Raw genomic sequence first — 9,025 nt, 5'->3', positions numbered from 1 at the left:
TAACATCAATTTGTAGTTAATTTTATTTGTATTATTGTATGCGCTTGAATGAACTACTTCTTAAAATTTTACTTTTATTTCAGTTTATATTAAATAATAAAAGATTGTGTGCAATCCGTTTTTATTTTTTTGTTTGTTTGTATCTTTATAATTTGATGTAATGCTTAAATATGTAATATTCTTATTATTTGCTTCGCCAAGTAATAATCTGCAAACGTTCAATAAACCAGCTCTTAATGTATGTTGACTTCGCGATGGTATTTAAATTTATACTGTTCATTTTGAGCCATTATTATTTAATCCTTGCCATTTTTTACTTCGGCTAAATTAAAAAATGATAAAAAAATTTAAATGAAAATGTTGAATTTTATGTGATTACGCTGCAAATAGAAGAAAGAGAAACAAACAACATTAAAACAGTCACTTTCAAAAACAAAGAGGACTAGACAAAATATGGATAACATAAGTATGTATGTAATGCAAGCATTTGCATGAAAATTATTGTACATAAAACACCCATATATTTTCAAGTAAATAAACGCCTGTATATTGTATGGACTTATTTCAATTAAGTTCTCTTGTTGTTTACTTTCCCTAACAACGAAATTCAGTCATTCCTAACACACTTATCTATCGTTAAGAATGATAAAACAAAAACTAAGATATTAACAAAAAAAATATTATTATTAATAGAAGCATGTTTGCATCACCGCACTTTTAACTTTCATTAATAAATAATCCTTGCAATAGAAATGCTTTAACCTAGATATCAGATAAATCCTAAAAGCTGATAAATTCAATGGGAATTTCCAGCTAACATATATGGTGAAAATGCACAACAGACACATACTGGAAAACGGACAGTTAATACATTGATTGCAACAATTAAAATGAGATTATTCTTTACCAGAATGAATATGTACATATATAAAAAGGATAAATTCAAATTTCACTCAACTAACAATTAAATGCGTCGTCTTCTATGGTACGTTCTGTTGGCGGCTGGACAGCCAATTTAGCCATTAAGGCTGCAGAATTCACTTTACCCTCAACTGGTGGAATAACACTTCTAAATATGTCTAATTCCATTTCTAAGCATTATAGAAAGTAATTAATAACTAAATCCTTATATACATATGCGGTCAGCGACAGATAGGTACGCCGGAAAGTGTTTCTTTACCTGCTGCGATACCCGCAATCGCTTCTGACGCAAAATGTTTTACGTCGACATCTGGATCTGCATTTAGCTTCTCAAGTGTTGGCTTCACCTGTGAGTCAATAACACTAGCTTCAAGGAAAGGTGAAATTTTCTGTAGTGTTTTTGCAACATTAAATCGAACATTGGCCACTGGATCTGCTGCCAATAGAAGTACTGTAGGTAGCAGCAATTTGGTTGTGATATCTGTTCCACAAACCTCAGCGAGCATATTTAAGCAAAAAAGACAAGTCATACCTATGAATAAACAATGTATTTTTAACTGTTATTTTAAATTAATATAATAATGGTATTGCTTACGGTGTAAATAGTTTTTATTACGTGACATAACCAAGATCATAGGAATAATAGCTTGCTCAGCCCATTGGGCACCAAACTGTTCAACTAACTTCTTCATATTCAAAGTAGCTGCTTCTCGAATGGCGTACACATGATCATTTAACCAACCCATACATAAGCCACGAAGCTTTTGATCGAAGAATTCTTGCCCTAATTGACCGGCTAATGCGGGCATATATTCAATAATTGCCAAACGTACTCGCCATTTCGAATCTTCAGCTAATTCAACAATAGCTGGCAATAGCGACTAGATATATGCGAAAAAAATAAATTAGGATACAAAAAAATTCAATACGACAAATTAATTATCACCTGTGACAGTTGTTGAATACCAATGACGTCATTAACACAATCCAAGTTAGATATTATATTTAAACGAACTTCTGGGCATTCATCTTTGAGTTGTATAAGGAATAAGGGCAAAAGATGTTCGACAGTATTATACGCACCCAACATAGGACTTAATCCCATAATAACTGACGCCAAAGCAGATTTTACATGAGGATTGGGATCTGACACCAAATCGCGCACATATGGCAATATTGAATTCATGATAATCTGGACCTGGTTGGTTTTATCAAGATTAGCGCAAAAATCCTTTACTTTTGTAGCAACTGCAGCACGAACTTCAGCTTCTGCATCTTTCAGTAAATACTAAAATGGCAAAAAAAAGTTATGTTTGTCATACATAGATATAAAGCCAGACCAAATAACACATTCCGAGCACATATAGAGAAATATGAATATCTTTAAATTAAATAAACCAAATATAATAATAATTGTAAAATTTGTGTCCACCAACCTGAAAAGCGGGCACTAAGTCAACACGTGTAATTTCCGGCCCAACAGCCTTTTGTAAATCTACAAACTTTTCTGCCACCATATATCGAACTCGCCAAGAAGAATCGCTGGCACATTGGCGTAGAGTCGGTAAAACCAACTGTAATAAAGAAGTTAAGCAACAGTCTAAGTGGATATATATTTTAGTTTTCTTACGTGCTCAACATCTTCTTGAGGTAGCAATTGGGCAATGCTAACACAGGCTTCTACGGCCAACAAACGTACAGAATCCTTTTAAGTAATTCAAAAAGATAATAAAATCATTTGATTTCATCACAAAAAACTACATACCTGATCGTCTTGTGCTAATTGCACAAAATTCGGTATTAAATCTGATTTGAGATATTCAATTTCAACGACTTTTGCAAATTCTCCTAATTTGCTAGCTGCAGCTCTGCGAACCATCGGAGTTTCATCTTGACACAACTTACGGAAGTTTGCGCGTAATTCTGCTTTTACGGGTTGGGTAACTCTTGGATAACATACAGAGAAAAGTCCACAAGCTGATGTACGTGAAGTGAACCAATCACCTGAAACCAAACGTTGCAATGTTGGTACAACGTGTATTTCCAAATCTTGGGCACTATGCTCTGCTGCCACTGTACGCAATGATTCTACAGCTTTGTCACGCACAACAGTTTCTTCAACTGTTGCTAAACTCTCCAAAGGTGGTATTAAATACATGGCATATTCTGGTCCACCCACCAAACCTAAACAAAAAAAATATACATATATGTAATCACACATTATATTTCTCAAGACCAAATCAAGTAATTCCTACTTGTAAAGTTGCCGAGTTGATCAGCCAATGCCAAAAGTACTTCATCTTCGTCATAAATTGTTTCGGTCAAAAACGGAATCAGTTCAGAACGTGTACGTTCTTCGCCCAGCGCAAGAGCAATTGTCGACAGTTTTTTAATAGAGTTCAATCGTAACTAATAAATAAAAACAACAATATATGTCAAGGTAACACATATAACTAAATTAATTAAAGCATTTCTCAAACCTGCACATCCTCATTTTTCAACTCATCGATTAGTACAGCGATCGGGTAGAGGGAGTCATCGACAGATTTGTCGCTTGCTGCCATTTTTTCACAAGTTCAATTTTCGGTTGAGGAAGTCAAATTTATTGTACTGCTGCACAATTTGTATAATGTTGTTCTCTGTTATTTGATCAGATAAATCGAATTGAGAAATTTGTTAAATTAATCCACCGAAAAATTTTCAGACTAAATTCTTATGCTTTCATACGATTGATGTAAACCCGAAGGAGGGTCGGTTTCCGAATGCATGCACGCAGGGAAGGTATACTCGACAAAGTAATCGAGAAAATATTTTCGGACAACAGTCCGAATGAATGGTGTTCTACCATCAATATTACGTTTTGTAAATACATTGTTAAGTTCATGAGTGATTTTTTTATTTTTTCATTAAAAGCACTCTTTATCGTCGCATAAAATATATAATTAATAGTACACATGGCGCTCTTTTTGGAGATTCAGTTAAAAAGCACAAATGTTTTCTGAGCAGAACTTTATAGCAAAATTGCTATGATATGAGCTTCTATTCCATGCAGCATTATTTCAAAACAAGCAAAAATTTAGTTTCGATAATTGTTATGGGAATAAACTATTAATAGCATTAAGATCGTATTTTTGACTTTCACTGAGTCAATAAGGATTTAAATATTCGAATACGTACTTGATGAAAACGAATTTATTTTTCCTAACATTAGTCAAATGTACATACATACATATATAGTTTTATAATACTTTATTATAAATTTATATAGAAAAACTGTTTTCGAATTTACTTCATTTATAAAATATTTTTGCTTAAGCCAAGGGTATAATGATCCCCTCCACAGGGTTTTGCGTAAAAACGTAAAAAAACAATACCAATGAAAAAGCACAACAAGCCTCGCTGTTGTTAACTCGGCTGTAATCGCGTAAGCGGTGTCTACGTCAATTAAGAAAAAGAAGATAATGATCGTAAGTAAATGTTATGCAAAGTTTAAGTTTAATATTGGACTCATGTTGGGTCTCTTACTTAGGTAATTAAGAATAAAAAATTTAATTTGCAAAGGATAATTACTCAAAACATTATGGGTATTCTCTTGCTCTTGCAAAACCCTTGCACGGTGTAAGAATTGCATATATTTCCTCTTGGTGCACCGGCACAACAACAAACACACGCAGAAAATTATTTGCAATGGCTGTAAAATATGTCAGACCATTATAAATTATAAAAATTTGTTACAGTTTGTATTGTTAAAAATGTATGCAGAAGGTGCGACAATTCACAATAGCCATGCATAATAGTCATTCACAATAAATTGACCGAATCAGCCGTTCATATATCACTAGATGCAATTGCAATCTACAATCTTGCAAGAGCAAGCAAATACCCCTAGTGTATTACAGTTACATATGGACAGTCGTAAGAACGAAAAATTTTTTTGGTGGAAACGTCTGATAATTTTTATCGAAATTTTGATTTAATCGATTTTTGTTCATAATCCATAATTCTTATTTGTTATTGCTCGATCAACATTCGCATATTTTGGCAAACTTGAATTGTTTACAAAATGCAGGAAAATAAATATAGTGATTTAATGAAGAAAATAGAATTGGAGGAATTGATTGTAAGTATCATGTATAAGGTAATATCTAATGAATTATGCGTGCCCTGAATTTACAATAGTTGACTTTACCCGTATGATATATGTATGTTTTTAAAACTATACATCTACACACATTAGTTAAGTTTATGGTTTTTTTATTATTATTTTGCAGACGAACATCGACGTGGATTCTTACATTCAACTGCTGGCCATTTATCTTTATCAGGACAAAATGTAAGTTTTTATTATAATATAATTATAAGAGAAATTCATTGCAATTATATGTTTTCATTTCAGAGCTGATGCGAAATTTTTATGGAAAAGAATACCACAAGCATTAAAAAAAGACAATAACGAATTAGAAAGATTGAATTTGGTCATGAGCGCTCTAATCGCTAACAATGCCACCGACTTTTTCAGACAAGTGGATTATCCTTGGCCAGGAAATATTAAACATATAATGCATGATCTTTTTGGTAATGACAAACTTATTCCTATATCGCTGATATTTATCTAAGTATAATATTTTAGAGCGAATGCGGAGTGATGTATTATCATTAGTTGGTCAAGCTTATATATCTATTTTTGAACATGAGCTGATGCAACTTACCCATTTATCTCGAGATGAATTAAAACAAACCTGCCATGCATTAGACTGGAAATACGAAAATGAAGACCAAAAGGCAGTAATTATTCCTAAAAAACCAGCGCTAAATACCGAATTCACAGCAAGTTCGGAAGATTTGTTATTGAAATTAACAGACTTTGTTTCATTTTTGGAAAATTAAAAATTTTAAATGCGCAAGTTAAATTGTACCGTATATACTTATTGAATACAGAAATACGGTCGAGTGGATGATGACGTATTTATGGTAAATTAGGTAAAAATATAAATTTTTTCAAAGTATAATTCGGAAACTTAGCGTTATTAGTTTTTGTTGTTTTTTTCATTGAAAATATATACATAAATCTTAAATGCAAACACATCTAAATCCATTTATCTTCAGTTTGTAGAAAATATTCGAGAAATACACTCGTGAAAGCTATGATACGTTGTGTATCCACTTTTTTTATTATGATGAACTCTGTTAAAAAAAAAAAAAAGATTTACCAGCAAAATTATCACCAAAGTTCTACCATGAGAAAAAAAGTGTGCATGTAGATCGATTTACAGTGGCTGTCGAGCGTCATATTCTCAAATCAAAACATCTTGTATTTTTTTTAGCATTGCAGGGCTCGCGTCGTTATATTTGTACCCTGCACAAGGTATATTAGGTTCGTCACTAAGTTTGTAATACTCGGGGAGAGTAAGTCGAATTTGATCGGACCACTTAGCATATACATAGTTTCCATACAAACTGACCAATTAAAATCAAATTCCTATATGGAATACTTTATGTTTGTAAAGAGTATTATAACGTTGATACTACAGAAGTCTATCAACAAAAATCATTTCGGTTAGATTCGCCAGGGTGAGGACAACAGTGTGCCATATGTATGTAGTCATCAATTTCTATATTTACGGAGGTATTTTAGGCTTTGAATTTTTAAATTTTTTTTAATTTTGAGAAACATTGTCACATCACATAATTCGAACTTTAAAAAATTCTTTGGGTAGATCTTTCTAAATATCATTTGTCAAAATATGAAAAAAATCGAATTTTCCAAATTTCTAGACTAGAATACGCTCTTAAGGCTAGTACGTAATATTTTATTAAGTTAGTTATATAAAGTCACCGCTGTCTTCGTAAAATTAAAATTAAAAATACAATTTAAAATATTAAATTTAACATCAAAATTAAGTTGACTTTCTTATAGTTTCTCGTGTTGGGGTTCTTTATATTTAAAATAAATCGTTTTCTTATTTATATTATTTTAAATATATAAAGAAGAATTCAAATATTCACAAAGTTCATTTCTTAAATTACGAGCTAATTGACTCGACGTAGTATTAGCAGTTAGTAAATCGTGACTGTTTACACTGGCCAAATTGTGATTGTTTGCTTTCTCTGCAGCAGTATAGTTCACATTACCGGATTTCAGGAAATTATGAAGTATTATTGTTGCTAATATAACCTGAAAAAATAGAGACGAAATTGTATTTTTTTATTTAATCAAATTGGTAATACTACTACTTTTTTGGCATTTTCTGGCGAAAAGCATATGGATGTGCTCAAAACTCTCCATCGAGAAGTAAGTAAATCTTAAAAGCAAAATTTGTAAAAATTATGTAATATATTTGTACAGTATATTTTTTTACCGAAAGCAGTCTCAATTCGCATTCTAGCACTACACAATCTTTGATTGAACACTTCTTCACTGACATCAGTAACTGTTTCATAAGGTTTCATTATGTTTCTCTCTAAAGGGAATGCGACATCAGCTACGAAGTAGTAAGGAAATACTATGTCTGAGTTGGGCAAATTGGTTGCATTTGGAGCATCCATAGATTTATCTGAAATCATGTTTCTAAACAGCGAATTCTTAAACACACCACCGTCACTTTGATTGCCATATGCCCCAACGTCCACAAAAGTAAAAGTATAACTGCTATCGCAAGCTGCAAGTAAAATCTGTGTGGGCAAAATTTTTATCTTGTCGTTTTAGTTATTCATTCATGTACTTACGATGCTATTAAATTGTTTATTATTAAAATACTTTGAACGTGAATTAGGTGGGCAATTTATTGGCACATGTTTACCATCTATTGCCCCTAAACAATGTGGTAACTTGGTTACATTCCAAAAATCCTCTGAAATTTGTTTCCATTCCGCATCACTATGTGGGCTCATGTAATGGCTTTCCAAAACACGCCACAACACATCGCAAGTTTCTAAAATTATGGATCTGGCTGTTTCTAAGCCAATTCGAAACTTCATAGATAATACGCGAAGAGCCCTGCCATGAGCCAAAAAACTAGGAAAAATATAAAATAAAGCATAAAGTAAACCAGTTTACTTCAATGCACTTACTGTAAAGTTATGTACAATCTCTGCTCTGGCTCAATGGGATTTCTGTGGGAGTACTTACGTAGATATGGCTCAACCAAATTCAACAATATTTTGAACTGCTCATAAGTAAACCTAGTAGATTTGATAAATAGTTCACGATTTTTTTTGATCAATACATTAACTCCGCTTGAATAAAATCCATGGTTTTTACGAGTTTTAAAAATTTCTTGGTTTCCACGGCGTTGTCTTCTTGAAATCATCTTTAAAATTAGTAAGTCTTCCAGAACGTCAATGTCATCCATAGTTTTTCAAATACTTGTTAATAAATAATACTTTTTCTTTGCAAAAATTTCAAAACCTCAACTCAAGTTAGCAGTTCTGACATTTGACGTTATAAAGCCGCTTTTATTTAGGGATGCCACGTCGATTTTATATATAGATATATTGTAAACATTAAAAGTTCAAAATTTCAATATTTAAGAACCGCGCTTCTTTGATTTATAACTTATTTTTTTTTATTTATATATCCAGCAACACCTCACTTACTGGAAAAATGGACAGAAAACTGTACGTGTTTATTTTCTGCCATCTAAAACTATTAAAATTTTTTTTTTAATATACTTGCACATAATTTAATTAGCAAAATAAAACTGCTGACCATTGATGCTGTAAACGCAAAGGAGGCGGCTGACTTCAACCGACATCTGTCAAAAAATAGCAAAAATTGGCCATTTTTTAGCAGTGTTGCCTACTCCAATTTTGTAAATTCAGCTAAATGCACGAAATTCTAGTGTATTACAAATTGGCATTAACATGGGTCAAATGCGCAAGTAAATGTAAATTAAGTCCGCTAATGCATATTAGCGCTGTCGTCTGTCAGGGCTATAACATAATTTTTCAGAATTTCTTTTCTCTTGATAAATAACACTGAAATCGATCAGGGTTGTTTTTTAAGAGCGCGGTCTAAGGTCGAAAACATAAAAAGGTGGAAAAGGAGAGGACACCTTGGTGTTGTACCGACTACGGTTATTTTGTTTAAACGCGGCGGAAGGCC

The 9,025-nt window shown here is 32.4% G+C and overlaps 3 protein-coding genes across 5 annotated transcripts; 1 reads left to right on the top strand and 2 right to left on the bottom strand.

Annotated features, from left to right (window-relative positions):
* Window positions 1-3,697, bottom strand: LOC126752574 (serine/threonine-protein phosphatase PP2A 65 kDa regulatory subunit). 3 transcript variants are annotated; one of them, XM_050463485.1, is made up of 10 exons: window positions 3,402-3,697; window positions 3,177-3,330; window positions 2,687-3,105; window positions 2,552-2,626; window positions 2,358-2,495; window positions 1,868-2,209; window positions 1,517-1,802; window positions 1,181-1,453; window positions 963-1,091; window positions 1-322 (listed from the first exon to the last, which is right to left on the bottom strand). In XM_050463485.1, exons 1-10 carry the CDS (start codon window positions 3,483-3,485, stop codon window positions 297-299), a joined length of 1,926 nt encoding a protein of 641 aa, XP_050319442.1. In that variant the 5' UTR covers window positions 3,486-3,697; the 3' UTR covers window positions 1-296. The 3 variants fall into 3 exon arrangements, with proteins under 3 accessions (XP_050319442.1, XP_050319443.1, XP_050319444.1); XM_050463486.1 differs by lacking the exon at window positions 963-1,091 and having other exon boundaries at window positions 3,402-3,696; XM_050463487.1 differs by lacking the exon at window positions 963-1,091 and having other exon boundaries at window positions 1-380; window positions 3,402-3,695.
* Window positions 3,698-4,912: 1,215 nt separating this feature from the next.
* On the top strand, window positions 4,913-5,831 carry LOC126752693 (COP9 signalosome complex subunit 8). The gene is made up of 4 exons (XM_050463662.1): window positions 4,913-5,041; window positions 5,193-5,254; window positions 5,318-5,496; window positions 5,552-5,831. The coding sequence occupies exons 1-4, from the start codon at window positions 4,985-4,987 to the stop codon at window positions 5,806-5,808; spliced, it is 555 nt and encodes a 184-aa protein (XP_050319619.1). The 5' UTR covers window positions 4,913-4,984; the 3' UTR covers window positions 5,809-5,831.
* An 879-nt stretch (window positions 5,832-6,710) lies between these two features.
* LOC126752631 (uncharacterized) lies at window positions 6,711-8,646 on the bottom strand. The gene is made up of 5 exons (XM_050463573.1): window positions 7,993-8,646; window positions 7,648-7,936; window positions 7,281-7,593; window positions 7,156-7,223; window positions 6,711-7,096 (listed from the first exon to the last, which is right to left on the bottom strand). The coding sequence occupies exons 1-5, from the start codon at window positions 8,271-8,273 to the stop codon at window positions 6,896-6,898; spliced, it is 1,152 nt and encodes a 383-aa protein (XP_050319530.1). The 5' UTR covers window positions 8,274-8,646; the 3' UTR covers window positions 6,711-6,895.
* Between the last annotated feature and the right edge of the window lie 379 nt (window positions 8,647-9,025).

This window comes from Bactrocera neohumeralis, chromosome 3 (genome assembly GCF_024586455.1).
Source record: "Bactrocera neohumeralis isolate Rockhampton chromosome 3, APGP_CSIRO_Bneo_wtdbg2-racon-allhic-juicebox.fasta_v2, whole genome shotgun sequence".
NCBI classification, from domain to species: Eukaryota; Metazoa; Arthropoda; class Insecta; order Diptera; family Tephritidae; genus Bactrocera; species Bactrocera neohumeralis.
The sequence above is the reverse complement of the archived record's forward strand: the minus strand, read 5'-3'. Positions and strand labels throughout refer to the sequence as shown.